At 41.7% G+C, this 19,048-nt stretch overlaps 1 protein-coding gene across 6 annotated transcripts in view; it reads left to right on the top strand.

Annotated features, from left to right (window-relative positions):
• Positions 1–644: 644 nt before the first annotated feature.
• Positions 645–19,048, top strand: part of BEST3 (bestrophin 3) — a 39,607-nt gene continuing 21,203 nt past the window's right edge. The window contains exons 1-7 of one of the 6 annotated variants that reach the window (XM_036458948.2): positions 649–1,105; positions 2,954–3,120; positions 6,275–6,369; positions 6,839–7,072; positions 16,394–16,548; positions 18,598–18,675; positions 18,784–18,936. In XM_036458948.2, coding sequence (XP_036314841.1) covers positions 2,969–3,120; positions 6,275–6,369; positions 6,839–7,072; positions 16,394–16,548; positions 18,598–18,675; positions 18,784–18,936 — 867 coding nt within the window. In that variant the 5' untranslated portion in view covers positions 649–1,105; positions 2,954–2,968. Of the gene's footprint in view, positions 1,106–2,953; positions 6,559–6,838; positions 7,073–16,393; positions 16,549–18,597; positions 18,676–18,783; positions 18,937–19,048 lie in introns of those variants that run through there. The other 5 variants (XM_045588242.1, XM_036458950.2, XM_036458952.2 and 2 more) reach the window with 5 other exon arrangements.

Here is a 19,048-nt window from a genome sequence, read left to right as displayed (position 1 = left end):
ATGCGGGGGGAAATCAGACACCTGTAACGTCTTGGCCCAAAGGTGCTCATAGTTTGATAAAGAAACCAGTCTAATGCAGCTGAAACTTAAGAATACTGTAGAAACACTTTTAAATGTGTGTCTTCCCAATTTTAGAAGCATATTTTCCTACATCTTTCTCAAAAAAAAAAAATATATATGTTCTGGTAGTTGTTTTATTTAAGCTTAAGGTGCTTGGTGCCCATGTTACTTTAGAAGGTTTGGGGAAATGATAAGAATTGGTCCTGAAAGTATTTGTGCCATTATTTAAAGAATGCTCTCTAGAACTCTCTCTTTTGAGAAGAAAAATATGGTGGCATAATCTAAGAGAAAACATGGTGAATAACTAGAAAATCCTCCTAGCCAGCCATGGAAAGATAGCAAAGGTAGCAAATCAGTGTGTAATCTCTTTCCACTCCCCTGGGCCACCTCGCACAGTGGTTCTCTGTGCTCTTCCCAAAGCCAGTCTCTCTCAGGCAGGCATGCTTGTTGCTTTTAATGGAAGAGCGAGAGCACTCTCCATACCTCTCCAATGAGTGTAAATCCTGTTTATATTCTTGTCTGGCCCGGGCTTATGGCTGCAGGAGAATCCACTCTGTGTTGTGAGCACACACAGCCTGTCCTGATTCCCTTTTTTGGCCGGGGGAGCCTCCTCGGAGCTCTTGAGGGGGGAAATGGCTCTTTCTTCCTTGATCTCGGGGCAAAGTCAACATGAAAATAAGAGACCTAGCCGGCCCGTCCTCCTTCACGTCACCTCCGACTTCTCATTCAAAGGGGTGCTCGGGGCGGCAGGTGGAGTTATAATTATAGATTAGAAAAAAGCCACCTCAGCAGCTGCTGCTTCTGTTTGTTCCCGGCTATAACTGTCATCATTGGGCAAATTTGGCATAAACAGGCCTCCACAAGTGGAAAATCATTTAACCCCTGTGCTCGTCTGGGTGCTCTCAGTGGCCAGAAAACAGAAAGAAAGCCTGACTGTGCACAAGCAAAGGGTGGAACCAAGAGTGCCTGGCTGACCGGGAGGGCCCTGGTCAGGGGGCGCCTGAAGATTCTCTTTCCTGTCGGAGACTCCAAACCAGACAAATAGGTTAGTGCCCGGAGAGGACACCTCTGCGTTTTCTCTCCTCTCTCTGGTCTTTGTTTTTCTGACAGAGCTTAACGACAGGGCTGAGCTGTCCCAGGAGAGAGAGTTGTGTGAGGACTGTGCTTTAAAACGGCTGTGATAGCTATGAAATGGGCTGACTTTATTACGGTCCTCTCCCAATTTGGGCTGAATTCACATCAGACAAACAGACAAGGTAAACGTGGAAATAGGAAACCGGTGCTGTGGCATGAGTCCCATCCTTTCGTAATGCCACTTGCTCATGCCAAAAGGCCCTGGGTTGTTGTTTTAATTGAAATGAGGAATATTGGAGGCTTACGTTTGGGATTACCAAAACAAAACAAAAAAGTAATACCTTGAATAGAGTCCCAGAGTTTTATTTCTTTAGGGAAACAGGCAAATTAGAATTGGACTGTTTTCCTGGCTCGAAATAAAAGCAGGACTTTTTCTGGTTTAATAGTAAAATGTGTGTTATAGGCTACTTTATACAAGAAATTGGCTATAGGGTTTATTATAATTATGCCTAAAAGCTCTACTGTATAACTTCAGTCTAAGTCGCTCCCTAAGACTTTCCTCATAAATCCCTTGGAGAAAAATCAAAAGGTTTCAGAGAAATCTCATTTTTACCTGCGTTCCATGTTAGAGGGTAGCTGAGCAGGAATTTCGAAGATTAGCTTTGGGCCATCTTCTCAAAACCTGTGTATTTAATCTCTTGGTGAAAAACAATGGAATTCCAAGGAACTCACTGAAAACAGAGTTTTGGGGCCCAGTTCTCATCCTACTCACACTCCTGGGACAGCTCCAAGTGGAAAGAGTCCTAAATAATGGCCTCGATCTTTTAGCTCCAAACGGAAAGTGAGCCATCCCTACGCAATTTGTGCCACATTTTTCAATGGGAACGTGCACCTTTGTCAGTGTCACTGCGGCCCAACGTTTTGTCTATCTGTTAAAGTACCTAGAGGCCAGCTATGCACCCGGAGCTCCATTAGAGAGACACCCACATCCAATTAAAACCAGCACGAGCAATCCATTAATTAACTTCCCACTAGGGCTTGCTTCTTTTTTTGTTTCTTTTAAAAAAATATATGTTTTTATTGATTTCAGAAAGGGAGGAAGCGGGAGAGAAAGACAGAAACATGAGTGGTGAGAAAGGATCATCGATTGGCTGCCTCCTGCACACCCCACACTGGATCAAGCCCACAACCCGGGCATGTGCCCCGATTGGAAATCGAACGTGACCTCTCAGTTCATAGGGCGATGCTCAACCACTGAGCACACTGGCGGTGTGGGGCTTGCTTCTTTCTAACAATGTCTCCTGATTTCTAAAAAGAGAGCCATACTACCCCTTTGGAAGTTTAAGGGTAAAATAAATAAATAACTCTGTACTTACTTTAGCAAATAAAGGGCCAAAGAATTACTTTGGCCACTGCTTTTGAAAATGTCAATCAATATAGCATATGAATACCCCAAATCTTTCTGTGTGTTAAGAAAAGTATAGGATAGGTAATATGACAACCTATCTCCTATATCTCATTTGTGTATTCCCATATTTATGGAGGAATGGCTATGTAATCTAAAAATAATACTTAGAAATGAAGGCAAGCTTACAATTACTGATATTACTCTTTCCAGAGATGGTTTTCCTCTTTTTTCTACTAAGCACTTTAGCACCAAGATGGTGGTTATGTCCAAATTCCAATTTGTGCAAACTGAGAAAGGCAAAAGGAGGGGAGGTGACTGACTGGTTGATGGTGTGGGTTTCCTTTGAGATGCAGACTTTGGCTTGGTCTTAAATGTGCTTCTCACTTGTCTCTTGTCTTCTTGCTCTTCTAGAAAAAAGCTACCACGATGACTGTCACTTACTCCAGTAAAGTAGCGAATGCGACTTTTTTTGGATTTCATAGGTTACTCCTCAAGTGGAGAGGCAGCATCTACAAACTGCTGTACAGGGAATTTATTGTTTTTGCTGTTTTTTACACAGCAATAAGTTTGGTGTACAGGTACTTTCCTTTGCATGTCTCCCTCGGTGGCCATCAAGTATCACGTGAGAATACAGTCTCAAAAATCTGAGCCCTGCGGTAGCTGCTGACTGGCGTATGTAACCTCCTTTGCATGATCCTCTCTCTTGCCTCCTCCCCGAGACAGGGTATTCTGTCCACGCCAACCGTGTTTAGGACGGTAAATAGACTCACGCTGTCATGTTCAGGTGGTTCTCATTCCAGCCCCACATGAAGTGATCGTGACGAGGCATTAGTTGTGCATCAAGAATGTTGCTAGAGGCACAGAATGAAAGAGTTATACGTACTAGCAGATCCTCGATATGTAATGATTTTGAATGGCAAACTCCACAGATGAATAATTTCTGATGCCTTTCTCAACTATGTCGCTCATAGTCTGAATCTGTGATTTGAAAGCTTATAGCAACTATCATTGTAATGAACGTGTCTGTGGCTGGTGTCTATCAGGCATGTACACCTAACCTAGGGAAGTCCCTTCCTTTTGCCTGGAGTCCACCAACCTCACCAATACCTCAAAGAAAAGGCCAGCAAACTCACTGATTGTCTTTATATCTTCTGAGCTCAGGCCGTGCTATGTTTACAAAAGGGATTTTTTATTTCTTATCACTTCACAACCTGTGCCTGTCAGAATGACAGAAATGTGAGCAATATTATGTCCAAAAAATACTTTTATGACTAAAAATTAGTCTTAATACAATTTTACCAGTATTATAAACTAGATGATCAAAATTAAAATTGATTGCCTACATTTCTTCTCTGGGGGGAATTAAAACAAAACAGAAAAGCTAAAGGTTTTTGAGGCTGTATTTCCACCTTTTCTATGTACATCATTTGTTATTTTCCTTCTGCATACAAATGAACACATTTGTGTAGCATTGCTCTCACCTAACATTCTTCCTTGCAGCAATGGGACCCCAGTTGAAGAAGAGGGATATTAATTTGGTTGGCTGATAATCATCAAAAGTAAAATAGAAAGGTCTATGTAGCTAACTATCAAAATCACTAGTTCAATAAGCATATATATTGGTATACATTTTGACCAAATGTCTTTAATTGGAATGTTTTATTAAAAACCTCTAATAATTTTTTCAGATATCTCTGATAATAGTATTTTGACAACTTATTTATGTCTTACCTAATCCTTCAGAATATGAGATGATGAAAGACACATGACACGGATTGTCTCAGTTTATTTTTACTAATGTGAATTATTGCTGCTACTGCTGCTTAGAAGAGAATAGCCCTTAGAACGGTTGCATTGTAGCCAGAAATGCTCCATGGAGCTTTAACTTTTGCTCCAATATCTTATTTACACCCCACAAAATTATATGCATATATTTTTTCTAAAAACCAAAGAGTGCTTACACTTATAACAATAACCATTAGTTCAAGTCATTCTTCGTATTTTGAAGTCCAATTGTAAAAACTTGTTAAAATAGATCCTTATATCTTGATCAAAGGTACACCAAAAACTATCAGCTGAATTTGTCGAAAAAGTCAAGTAGACATGTAGAAAAATATAGACATAGTTTTCTTCGCATGTCTACTAATGACCCTACTTTTTTAATCCTATTAAAAGCAAATAAATGTACTTAGCAAAAGTCATAAGACAGAGCCAGAACTCATTAATTTGATTACATCTCTTCCTAATTTTGTATGGATGTGACAAAATAATTGCTGCAGTACTTTCTAACTAGTAAAGTTTCTGTATGTGTCTATTAGTTAAATATTTTTCCTTTGACCAATTATTAATAAGAACAACCACTTTGTTATTGATTAAGTACAACGCCAGGTGTTATGTTGTTTTATATCTTATTTAATCCTCATAATATCCCTGATGTCGAGATATTATATCCCCATTTACACATGAGAAAACAGAGGCTCAGAGAGATTTTAAAATATGCTCAACGTTAAATCTGTAAGTGACAGACCTGGAATTCAAACCTGGCTTCCCCTGACACCCTGGCCTGGCTTTCCACTATTAAATCCTCTTTGACCATTTCTATTTGAGTATCGGAAACCATTCTGGCTGTTCATCGGCATGAGCCGATGGGTCTGCAAAAAGGTGATGCCTCTCCTGTCAGCTTCTCCTGACTCCAGAGTTTCTGACCACTCTTCCAAAGCTGAGGCCAGAGCTCCAAGCCCACCCCACGCCCCGTACCCCGCATCCCATCTTTGTCAGACCAGCTCCCATTCCTTCATCTGTAATCTGACTGGTGGCTCACTGTTCCCTCATTATCCCCCTACTTCCTTCATCAAAGTCCTACTGACCCAGATAGGCCTCTGCAGCACGTTAACCTGGGCCTTCCCAAGGGCTTCCTTCTCCTTGGGAGCAGCTACCCTCATTCACTGATGCAAATTCATCTCTGTTGCTTCTCTTTCCAGATTTTGATCATTATTAACCTGCCTGGAGACATTCCTTCTGATTCTGAATCTCCTCCCTACAGCATAAATATTAATAATAGTTCCATTAAATGAATTTATGTTTTAACAGTATCGTGAAGTGAACTTGGGTCAGATCTATAACACAAATGTTGATATTTATATTATGTTAATATAAACCCACTAAATATAATAATAAAAATGTCCACTTCTAATTGTTAAATCTGTTATTTTACATTTTAAATAGTTGCAGGATTTAAAATAAAGTTATACTATCCCTTGAAATACAATACAGAAAATCAAGAATGTGCTGAGTAGCATATTTAAGAAAAAGTAAGATCAAGATGTCAAGATCAGGGTGATTATTCAATAATAACTTAATCACTGTAATCCTCTTAATCAAGATTTTTTTTTTCTCTTTGAGTACATCTAATGAATGATTGAAAAACCAACTATTTGATGAGGTATTGTGCTCCAAATCCAATGCAATTAATCATATAAAAGTTTAAAATATAAAGTCTTTAAAAATAAAATGTTTAATAAATGTAGTGTCCAATAACATTTATGTAAAAACATTAGTACTGGAAAGATTCAGCTTTTGAGATATATCAGCTTAGTTAGAAAGGAAAAAGTTATTGCTCCTTAAAAAAAACATTTTACGATTATTTGTGCTTAATTGTTTGCACTGAATATCACTTGCAAAGCAGGTGCAGAAGTATAATATAAAGGGCTGTGCATTTTATTTTTGCTCTAGATTGTTACTTACAGGAGCCCAAAAACGTTACTTTGAAAAATTATCAATTTACTGTGACAGATATGCTGAACAAATTCCAGTAACCTTTGTGCTTGGTAAGTATAGGTCACACGCAGAATGCAGCCACACAGCTGTCTCCGTTAGGATGACACCGATGACTGCATGGGAGTGTTTCTGAGCTGCAAGGCATGCCTGAAAAGCCGCCGCTCGCGCTAGAACCAGAATCACCCGTCAGGTTCACCTTCAGGGCTGCTTTCGCTAAATTAACCCCAAACAAGTTTGAGGTAATGACCTGCTACTGGACAATGAAGCTTTCTCTCCACTAACCCTCCATTTTCGCTGTCCATTTTTGAGTTCTAATACCCACTTACTGGGAGCTACGGCATTGCCAGGCACAGATTACTTTTTTTTTTTTTTTTTTTCCTGGAGGGCGAAATCATAAGGTCTGGATAACAACGTATTTTTATACCCCAAACCGTAAAGAGGCTAAAACTCAGCTAAAAGCATCGGCGTTGGCGTGTCTGCTCTAAGGAAGGGCTGTGCGGTTTCCCCGCTGTTCCACAGGGTTTTACGTCACGCTGGTAGTGAACCGATGGTGGAACCAGTTTGTGAACCTGCCCTGGCCGGACAGGCTGATGTTCCTCATCTCCAGCAGCGTGCACGGCAGGGACGAGCGCGGGCGCCTGCTCCGGAGGACACTGATGCGCTACGTCAACCTCACGTCCCTGCTCATCTTCCGCTCCGTGAGCACCGCGGTGTACAAAAGGTTTCCCACGATGGACCACGTGGTGGAAGCAGGTACTGTGAAATGCTTTTCCTCCCGTGGGCTCCTCTCAACCTAGGGGAACCTTCAAAATTCCTTTGAAAATCCCTCATGCATTCATTCATGAAATATTTATTGATTAACTACTATGTGCTAGGAACAGGCTTCAGAGGGCAAAGTGGTAAGACATGGTTCCTGCCCTCAAATGGTTTACTCAAGCAGGAACCGGTTTGGCTCAATGGATGGAGCATAGGCTTGCGGACTGAGGGGTCCCTGGGTTGATTCTGGTCAGGGACATGTACCTTGGTTGCGGGCACGTCCCCAATGGGGAGTGTGCAGGAGGCAGCTGATCCATGTTCCTAACTCTCTATCCCTCTCCCTTCTCTGTAAAAAAAAAAATCAATTATATATATATATATTTTAAGTTTACTCGAGGGTTTGGAGGAGGAGAAGCAACAGTCACATGGCCTTTAGGTAAATATGGTAGCTATTATCATCTTTACTTAAACCATCTAGCCCCAGCTGGTTTGGCTCAGTGGATAGAACTTCAGCCTGGGACATGAAGCATCCCAGGTTTGATTCTGGACAAGGGCACAAGCCCAGGTTGCAGGCTCAATCCCCAGTAGGGGGTGTGCAGGAGACAGTTGGTAGATGATTCTCTCTCATCATTGATGTTTCTATCTCTCTTTCCCTCTCCCTTTCTCTCTGAAATAGATTTTAAAAAATATATAAATCATCTATAATATTACATTTTTCTACCACTTCACAGTTAATCCATTTTCATAAATATTATTTCCCTTGGACTTTAAAAAAACAATGAGAAAAGTAGAAAATGGTCTCAGAGAGGTTACAACCTGCCCTGGATCACACAGCACACAGTTGTAATCCAGGCTCAGAACTTCTAAATTAATACTTTTCCCAAAGCAGTAGGAGATTCTGTTAGGAAGCAGCAATGTGGGTTTTATCGAGGCAGATCCAGAGAGGTGCAGTAAAAGACCACTTCAGTGGGTCTATCATCTCTCCTGCTTCTCAGAGCAGATGCAGTTATCCTACCTGGGCCCCCAGATACATTAAGCTGAGGAACAATTATGTCGGAAGATGGTTCTCTTTGGTGTATTAGTATTTAGAGGAAAAGTTGTGAGTTAAACCAGCCTTCAATGGAATAAGGATTAGATGAGATTAAGTGTTGTTGGCTTATGCTGGTTGTTGTGCTGGATTCTTGTTAATAGAAGTGTTTATTGGAATGGTTAATGAATGTGTACAAGACAAAAGAATCATGAGATGATTCCATTTTAACATTGAGTATGCTCTTAAATTAGATTGTTGTGTCTATTCCCCTCTAAAATGTCCTTGAAAATACATTTTTTTAAAGGATAGTATTTTTGGAGGGTATTTTTTTCAGGGGGCGGGGACTTTGCTTTGGTTTGGCTTTGCCTTGTTAGTTGAGAAATATAATGACTAAGAACACAAAGTAAGAGTTCAAACTCTTCCTCTACCACTTACTAGCTATAAGACTTTGTGTGCATTTCTTAACCTTTCTATGCTTCAGTTTCCTCATCCATAAAATGAGTTTATGGTAATTTATAATACCACCTATCTCATATACCTCACTGGCTTCCTGCGAGGGTTAATCAAATTAACATTTGCCAAGTGTTTACAGCACTCTCTGACACATGGTAAATGTTACAGTTCTCTCTAGAAATAATGAAATCACCTAGCACCGTGTGTCGGAAACTGCAGCTCTCGAGCCACAAGCGGCTCTTTGGCCCCTTGAGTGTGGCTCTTCCACAAAATACCATGGCCTGGGCGAGTCTATTCTGAAGAAGTGGCGTTAGAAGAAGTTGAAGTTTTAAAAAATTGGCTCTCAAAAGAAATTTCAATTGTTGTGCTGTTGATATTTGGCTCTGTTGGCTAATGAGTTTGCCAACCACTGAACTAGCACAACAGCATAACATAGTTCTTTGGTCACTTTAGAAGACTTGTTGATGTGACATCCTAGGTCTTCTTGAACTAAAGGACCAGGAGTTTGAGAAAGTCAAGGTAGAAATAAATAAGGAGGCGTGCAGAGGATGTTGTTGGGGTTACCGACGTGAGAAAGTAGCAGGGTGCAATGTGCCGTAGTTAAGGATTCAGGCGGATGTTACAATGGCCTGGGAAGAGCACAGGCATATCATGATGTAAAATCAGTAGAAACGTTTAAAAATTAGCTGCCACACCTTCTCCAAATGTAAAAGGTGAATAGTGCTTCCGAATGATCAAGTTGCAAGCTCTACTTGATAACTTAATTTTCTTACCCAAACACCTATAGGACCAAACGCAGTAAGAATTACCACATCTGAAGAAAGACCTAAAAATAAATGGGAAAGGTTTGACCCATTCCAAACTGATGAGTGAGAGCTAAAGTTGACTTGGATGAATAAAGGTGATCTTTTGCTAGTCCTGATGCATCCCTGACATGAAGAGAGCGCATTCTGACAGGAACCAGACACCACGGGCAATTCTCAAAACAAAATCTCGTCCTCTCAGCGTCACCTTCATATTAAAAGCAAATCAGGAGGAAGCCAGGATGGCTGGGGATGGAGAGGTTTGGGGGCATCTGCGCAGACCTGAGCTCAGGAAGGCTGAGCTGTGGCCCGGCCGGGTTGCTCAGTTGGTTGGAGTGCAGCTGTAAGCAAGAATGGATATGGCCCGTGACCTCAGAGATCAGTAAAAATCATCACAAATCTTTTCTTACGTGAATCTTTTCCCGAGTCGATCACAAGCACAGCGAAATCTCCTATCTCTAGGTTGTATTTCTATTTCTCTAAAATAATTTCCTTCTGTGTCCGTAAGAATGGTGGGAAGAGAGTAAAACTTGAGGAAAGGGCACTCTGCTTTTCTTAGTTAAAGCCCTGGAATCTTTATGTGAGGTTTCTTGAGCTTCTTGAGAGCCCTTGGGAATTTCTTTCCATGCTTATCGCTAACAGGCATTAATACAACTAAGCAAGCTCCCAATTGTCAAGTGGCTGGTGAGATAAAGATTCTAACTTTAGAGGCACTGGCTGGAAGGCGAGCCCCATTTGAGTTTCTGGTGTTTTTTAGATCATTTAACCTGTGATCTTCTCTCACTAAGTAAAACCAAATGGATTTTGTGTTATATGGACGTTCTGCTCTGTGTCTCCTGTTCAAGTTTTCCCTGGCTCATTGCATGACTCTGGGGCTCCTTGGTCTCTGACGTCTCCAGCTGCTCTGTGTTACAAGAGAGATGATCAAGGGACAGTGGTATTCACAGTGGTGCCAGTTTTCCCTCCGTTGGCTGAACATTTACAGGCTGAGTCAGTCTCCCTGCAGCCTCACATGATGAGCCCAGACAGACAGAATGTCATCCTGTGAGTGAAACCTGACGCACCGCGTGCACTTGCATTACACAGGGGAGAGGGTGCGCGCAGGAGAGCCAGTACTCCTTGGATCGGGGACACGCACGGGAAGTCTCAGCTGGTCTGTGGCTGAGGCCCCCCACAGATCCCTGTTAGGAGTTAAGTCAAGGCCACCCACTCAATGTTTCTCAAAGTGTACGTGTAGACCATGCTCATTGACTTATCAGAGGTACTTATTTCAATGGCAGGTGCCCAGGCAATGGATGGAATCAGAATCTCTGGGGCTTAGGAGATAGGCATCCACATTTTTAACGAGCTCCCCAGCGGCACTGCAGGATCTGACCCGGACAAAAACGCCGACATGGCCCGCTTGCCATGTTGATCCCATGCACAGGGTCGTTGTGCTAATTGGAATCACTAGAGATCTTCTGAAAATACTGGTGTCTGGCTCTCCCTCCCAGGAGTTAGGTTCCATGGGAATAGGGTGCATCAGTGGTTTTTAAAGCTCCCCAAACCATTCTAACATGTAGCAAAGTTTAGGAACCATTGCAGTAGGTCAGTGGCAGCAAACTCATAAGTCAACAGAGCCAAGTATCAACAGTAGAACGATTAAAATTTCTTTGGAGAGTCAAATTTTTTAAACTTAAACTTCTTCTAACACCACTTCTTCAAAATAGACCCGCCCGGGCTGTGGTATTTTGTGGAAGAGCCACACTCAAGGGGCCAAAGAGCCGCATGTGGCTGGCAAGATGTGGCTTGCCAACCACGGCACTAAGTACATCTATTAACTCCTCAACTTTATCTGCAAATCATCTCAGACCTAGACACAGAGGGCTAATGAAATTCTTGGCTACCTGGGCAAGTGAGGAGGTATGAGCACTGACTTCCTGTATGATGCTAGCAGTTCCTGTGTGTCATGAGTGTAAGGCAGTGAATTACCACATAGGATCCTGATGTAGGGGTGGGGAGATGGCTGACTCATATCAGGAACACAGAGGGGTTTCTCTGACTTTATTCAGCATAGCTGCTCCAGAAACTGATTTTACTCAACTATTTACTATTTTGAGCTTCTTAAACTGTGAGTTGTAATTTAGTGTTGAGTTTTAAGTCATTTTAATGGCATGGCTTACAACCAGCATTTTAAATAGAGTGGGATGGAATGGAATGGGATGGAAAACATTGGGTAGAAGAGCAAATAGTTGTTTTGTGAACCACATATATCTGACTGTGGTTCGTTGTATAAAATGTCTGACAGAGAGCCCTACACAGTCAGTGCCTTCACAGTGTGACTCCATCTCTCCCTCAATCTCATTTCGCCTCCTCTTGATTTTCCCAGTTGGCAGGGATTTCTAAACCTCTACCATTAAATTTAGAGGACAGCTGTAGTTGAATCTGGTGGCTTCATTCCATTCATATGGGAAATACAGAGATGAAAATGAGCCAGGCACTTTGCAATGTTCCTGAAAAAGTCATCTCTCTGAGAAGGGCTCAGTTGCTGAATCACAACTTTCTCTTTCCGAAAGAACTGGCAGCAAACCCATTCCTCCCTCAGGTTCTCAGATGCAGAGCTTGTAGCTCTCCTGGTAATAGATTCTCCTCTGCTTTAAACGCAAGACATCTGCCTCAGCTGCAACCAAGGAAAAATAGATCAAGTGTACAGACAAAATCTATGACTACTGAAATATTGTTTGTCAATGGACTTAATTAATCCTTTAGCTTGAAGGCAATAAAATTTGCCTTGTAGTAGCAGAACTTACTCCACCAAACCACAATTCAAGTTGCAAGCAAATACAAATGTGTGTGTGTGTGTGTGTGTGTGTGTGTAGATTTTTATTTACTTTGATCTGAAATATTAAGGAGAATTCTTTGGGATAAGCAGTAGGAAAATTGCTGAGCAGAGCTTTACCAGCCAGAAAGCCAGAGGAAATATAGAACAAGGGAGACTCCAGCCAGGTGCAATGGTGAGATAAAATAGCAACGTCAGGAGTATGGATAGGGCCCGCGGGAGAGTGTCATGAAGACCGGCATGTGAAGGAGGCAGGGAGTGTGAGGACCAGCCAACTGATACTGCTGCCAAATGGTAGGAAATCAATACCTGTCAATCAATAACTTAGCCTGAGAGATGCAAATAAAGACCACCTTCTGGAAAAGATCACCGGTTTCTGGTTAAAATGGCCTGAAATACTGATGAGGATAACATGTTCTTTGATAGAAAATGCTCTTTGAATTGATTGAATCAGCAATCTAAATATTTTCTTTCAATTGATTGAAAACGTGATTTTCAAAGACAGGGTTACTTTGGCTAAGATGTGTGTCCCCACAGGGAATAACAAAAAATATTCTCCTGTACACTCTTGAAGGACATATTAATGCCTGGTTAATCATCTTTCAATGTATTTGGGCTAAAATTAAAAGCCAGCAGCTTTCTTTGCTTTGCATGACTGCTTCTAGTTAGTAGTAAGTATGCTACATGGTGGCGGGGTGGGGAGGCCTGATTTCAGCTTTGGTGTTTGCTCTAAATAAGCCCTCACTCTTTTTTAATGCTGTTGTTAATCCTCATCTGAGGATATTTATTTTTAGGGAGAGTAGAGGGAGGAAGATAGAAAAACATAGATGTGAGAGAAACACATCAATTGGTTGCTTTCCACACGAGCCCTGACTGAGGCTCGGGATTGAACCTGCAAACCATGTCTGTACCCTTGACCAGGAATTGAACCCTCAACCCTTCAATGAGAGGGCTGGTGTTCTAACCACTGAGAACAATGGTCAGCTAAACCCTCACTCTTCATATTTGCTTTCAGCTAAGAAGCCAAGAAAGGACTTGCCAGCAGAATTTGATCCATATTCCTGAATAAAAAATAACTAAAAGTAAAGTTATTTCTTGGTCAAATGACAAAGATTGCAGCCAGTATACCAATGGGAAAATTTTTTTAAAAACTGCACTATAATCCCAAGAATATAACTGTTAAGTATAATAATTGATATGAAATGTCTGAGAATAGGTTTCCAAGTAAAGAATGATGCATAGAACCAAGACAGGTCAAGTTCATCTATTAAATTCTTTCTTTAAAAAAAAAAAAATGTTTTTTTGATGTGTGTGTTTGTGTGTGTTTGTGTGTGTGTGTGTGTGTGTGTGTATGTGTGTGTGTTGTTTTTTGTGGGTTTTTTTGTTTTGTTTTGTTTTAGGGAAAGATAAAAACATCAATTGGGTGCCTCCTGCATGCCTCCTACTGGAAATTGAGCCTGAAATCCAGGCATGTGCCCTGACCAGGAATTGAACCGTGACCTCCTGGTGCATGGGACAACGCTCAATCCACACAGGCCAGGCCATCTATTAACTTCTTGTAATAAAAATTAACCATGGTCTGCAAGTCCTGGGTGGGGTGGGGAGAAAAGCATAGTTATCAGGCTGGTGCAACTACTTTGAGATGCACCAACAACCGAGATCAGAATTATCAGGCTCATTTGATTTCTGAACTCCGAAGAGAGTGCAGATTCCCAGGCATGAGCAGAACCCTTCTAAGCTAATGTAAATAATATATTATCTACAACGAGTCTCCTGTTGGTACATATTGGCTTTGTAGTTGTTACTCTGTTAGTTTCAAATTCGAATAAACAGAATCTTCTGCCAGTGTGGAGTGGTCTTCAAACACAACTATAGGTCAGTGTCAGATTTTCCTGCAGAACTTGGTAAACATGCAAACACATGAGCCCATTCCCATGAAATCACCCAGGAAGACTGAAAAGAATGCTAATGCCTGAACCTCACTCGAGGGTCTAGAACCAGGCTCTGGGGATAAGGCCAATGCGTGGTATTTTCTAAAAATATTCACGTGAGACTCTGCCCTATGGAGTGATTTAGTAGGTGAGACTGGTATCACAGGTGATTTCGATACCCATAATCCCTGGATCCTATTCTCAAACACACTGGGCTAGGTAAAAAGGTTATATAAAAAGTCTAGGTAACTCCAGAGCTCTATGAATTGGTGACTCAAAATGGCCAAGTCTCACTTTTACTCTGACTTCCTTGCGCTACAGCAAGGCCTCTTAAGTAAAGCTCGGTCTTTGTGGTTAGGAGGGAGGATTACTTTAAACAGGATGGCCGGATTCGTACACTGATCAAGATGCTCAAGAATAAAAACTGTGTTACATTGGGGCAAAAGTAGATTTTTATCTAAATGTGTTATCAGAATTTCATAAGTAAATGGTTGCATTGCTGAGACAAAAGTAACTGAAAAATTATTATTTCACAAATAATCAGTTTAAAAATAAACTTTAATTCAGAAAATATTATTTATACTAAATCATAATGAACATTTAAAAATCCACTTAAAGAATCAAAAGGGTGCCCAACCGGTGTGACTCAGTGGTTGACCTTGACCTATGAACCAGGAGGTCAAGGTTTGATTTCCCGTCAGGGCACAGGCCTGGGTTGTGGGCTCGATTCCCGTCGGAGGCGTACAGGAAGCAGCTGATGGATGATTCTCTCTCATCTTTAACATTTCTATCTCTTCTTCTCCTTTCCTCCCTGATATAAATAAAATATGTATATTTTTAAAAAATCAAAGGGTTAAGTACAAGGATAGTCATGGCAGCATTAACTTTAATAACAAAAATTTAAAAACTACGTCAAGTCTATTCAAAAGAAGATCATTAAATAAATATTGTATACAATTAACCAGGATGAAGCCATTAAAAAGAATGACCTGCTCTCTCTATATTACTAAATAATATATTTAATATATAAATGAAAATAGAAGCAAACAATAGACATGTGTGTCATATAAATCCATTTATGTTCTTTAAAAAATTAGGGCTATATGAAATTCATGATATTTCTCTGGAAAGTGTGTGGCTGGGAAAATAATACTCACTTTCCCCATCAATATTTCTTTGGCCCTTTGGGGGATTTGCACCATTTGAATTATTCCTTTTTTTTTTTTTAATAAAGGGTTAAGTGTAAACCGTAAGCTTTTCAAATGAATCTTCATATGAACAAACCCTGGTACATAGTAGACATTCAATAAATGTTTGTTTATCAAATAAACCTGCTACATTATTCCTCCTATTACTCAAATCTCTCTTTTCCTTGCTGTGTAGATGTGGGGGGGAGGTAGCTAAAGTTTCACATAGTGCATTATGCATCAGCCCTTACTGAGTGCTAAGTGCGTGCTAAGCATTGTGCGTCTCTTGGCATGTGTTCAGCATCTCAGGTAATTCTACATCTCAGTGAAGTACATATTATCACCTCTCTTTTACACATAAGAAAACCAAGGCTTAGAGAGTTCTCTGCAAACTCAAGCAAATTGTGTTACACACACACACACACACACACACACACACAAAAGCACCTTTCAAGTAGATGCAAAATGTTGTGAGAATGATGAAAATAATATGCTCTTGTCCTTCCCAAGGAACTTGACAGGGAAGCATTTCTGTATAATATACCATAACGCATGGCAAGAGAGAGCCCGGGTGGGAGCTTTGAGGAAGAGAAATTTATTCGGGGAGGGAGGCTTCACCGATGAGGACCTGATTAATTAAGACTTGGAAGGGAGTGGTCAGGAGGAGTCCTGCGGCCCATGTTTCCACACCATACTAAGTGCTTTGTATACATCACAACCTTTTATTCTTTTAGTCCTAACAAGTCTGAGTATTCTTGTTCCCAGTTTTGGATGAGTAAATCAAAGCCTAAAGAAGAAGCCTTTCCCAGATGCTTGGGCCACACTCAATATGGGCTTACTCCCTACTCTGCCAAGGATTGCCAACATGCATTGCCTCATGTAGTGACACAAAATTGTGTGTTCACACACCGTGTGTGTGTTCGTGCATACACATTTCTTATCTCTAATACAAGTATAAAGGACTTGCAACAGGAACCTCAATATTTCTTTAATATTCCTCCATTGTACACTCACATAGTAGACACTGAAATACTTATGCCAATGTATTGGTGCTAAACTAAGTCTGTGTAATCCGGCTATTTTTATTTGTACAAAGGTTTTATGACATCAGATGAAAGAAAATTATTTGACCACCTCAAGTCTCCTCATCTGAAATATTGGGTTCCATTCATCTGGTTTGGAAATCTGGCAGCGAAAGCCCGGAAGGAAGGTAGAATCAGAGACAGTGTTGATCTGCAATCATTGATGACTGTAAGTACATCGTGATTGTCACACACACACACACACACACACACACACACACACGATGCTAATCAGAGACCAAGAGGGAGCTGGATGTGACAGGTTGGACCAGTGCAAATCTGCTTTGCTTAATTCAGAACCCTCAGCATGCAGGACAGGACAGCACACAGGCTGTAACTCAGATTGATTGGCATTTGGTTGCTTGGAAACTCTGTGTTAAACAGTATTGGGCTTGCAATATGCTCTGCAGGAAAGTGTCCCTTGATTGATTGGCAATGCCTGCCAAGGGTTCTGAAGGATCTGGTGCCCACACAGCAGATTTGCATTCCTGGCTCCAGGACCTCCCCAGTCAGTTCCCAAAATTGGAATAGTTCAGGGTTAAGCCATCTTTTCAGATGCTCCAGGAAACAAAATTGTGTTTTTATTCAACAAAATAACCCTGAATTCACCCGAGAAACAAATTAATATAAGAGCTAGATAGATTTGTGCCATGATAGTCTCCTGCCTGGATTAGGCTAAGAAGAGTGAATGATTTCAAAATAGCTTCTGAATGAATGTGAACTCTTTTTCCCAATCTTAGATAATAATTTATGTGCAATAGAGGGGTGGGGGAGTCAATGGATCCCAGTCTTTCCTGCTTCAAAGAAAGATGGATTTTCTGTCAATATAAGCAACCTTATTTGGAGGTGCTGGAGGGTTAGGATAAATGTATTTCTTTTTTCTAAGATCTATGGCAAGCATGTTTTAAAAAGAAAAAAACAAACAGAAATATCTCCATATAATATACTAAAACTGCTAGAAATGACTTATCTATATTAATAAAAGGGTAATATGCTAATTAGACCCAGAGACCTTCTGAACATCCTTCTGGACAAAGCCACAGAGGCAGGACCGAAACAGAGGTGGTTAGGGGTGATCAGGCCAGGAGGGGAGGGCAGTTGGGGGTGGTCAGGCTGGTGGTTGAGGGACAGTTGGGGGCAAGCAGGCCGGTGGGAGGAAAGACAGTTGGGGGCAAGCAGACGGGGGTCTGCAGTTGGGGGCAGTCAGACCAGAAAAGTGGGCAGTTATGGATGATCAGGCAGGCAAGCAGGTGGGTGGTTAGAAGCCAGTGGTCCTGGATTGTGAGGGGGATGTCTGACTGCCGGTTTAAGCCTGATCCCTGTGGGTCTAAACCAGCAGTCAGATATCCCCCGAGGGGTCCCAGATTGGAGAGAGTGCAAGCGAAGCTGAGGAAACCCCCCCCCCCCAAAGCTCAAATTTCATGCACCTGGCCACTAGTCCTATAGAATAAAAGCCTAATATGCTAAGTATCCAGTCGACCAGTTGGCTGTTCAACCAATCAAGGAATAATATGCAAATGATATGCTAAGGCCACTCAACTGCTAGCTATGACGTGCACTGACCATCAGGGGGTGACCAGTCGACAAGTTGCTATGACATGAGCTCATCACTAGTGGGCAGATGCTCTGACTGGTAGGTTAGCTTGCTGCTGGGGTCTGGCCAATGGGGACTAAGCAAGATGGGCCCAACATGCCCTGGAGCCCTCCTGTGGTCCCTTCTGGGCTGGCCAACCTCCCGAATACCTCTTCAGCCCCAATTATGCACTAGTGGGGCTCCTCGGGGGATGTCAGAGAGTTGGTTTCGGCCGGATCCCCAGGCCAGGCTGAGGGACCCCACTATTGCACGAATTCATGCACCGGTCCTCTAGTTTAAAATATTAACTACTGCCTTCCCATCACCACTTTGGACCAACATCATTTTGGAAATGATGCATTCAATAGAGTAGGAGGTACTTCTATAAAGTCCTAATTTTTTGAATATTTAATATACATATTCAAATGTGCTTCTTTTTGTACATTGTTGAATGATGGTCATGGCTTGTTTTCAGAATTTTCCTTTTGGGATGGTCTTCAGAACCAATTTACGTACTAGCTTTACAAAGTCCCCTTGTTTTACAGATATAGTCATAAAAGACATGGCCACATTCCTAATCCTACTAAATACTGATTACCACACCCATCATTTTAGTAAATCATGTTTTCTCTGTTTCTGGCTTAGGAAATGAACCGGTACCGCTCTTGGTGCAGCCTCTTATTCGGTTATGACTGGGTTGGGATCCCGCTGGTCTACACCCAGGTATCAAATACTGTGCACATGACTTTTATAATATTTCTGCTTGCTCCCTCTGGCACTGGCTGCGGGCCACCAGCGCTGTGCTCTCACTTGGGTTTCTCTCTGTTCCAGGTTGTCACTCTGGCTGTCTACACCTTCTTTTTTGCGTGCCTGATTGGACGCCAGTTTTTGGATCCCACCGAAGGCTACGCTGGGCATGACTTGGATCTTTACATTCCAATCTTTACTCTCCTACAGTTCTTCTTCTATGCCGGATGGCTCAAGGTAGCCAACGGTCTCAGAGTCCTGAGACCCACTCTGTGATCTCTGTCATGTGCCAAACTCTGCATGCTGATCCTTCCCTGAGCCTAGCCAGTCATTCCTGTGTGAGTCCAAG

Source organism: Pipistrellus kuhlii, unplaced genomic scaffold, assembly GCF_014108245.1.
Source record: "Pipistrellus kuhlii isolate mPipKuh1 unplaced genomic scaffold, mPipKuh1.p scaffold_m20_p_3, whole genome shotgun sequence".
NCBI lineage: Eukaryota > Metazoa > Chordata > Mammalia > Chiroptera > Vespertilionidae > Pipistrellus > Pipistrellus kuhlii.
Note: the sequence above shows the minus strand (reverse complement) of the source record. Positions and strands in the feature narration are given on the sequence as shown.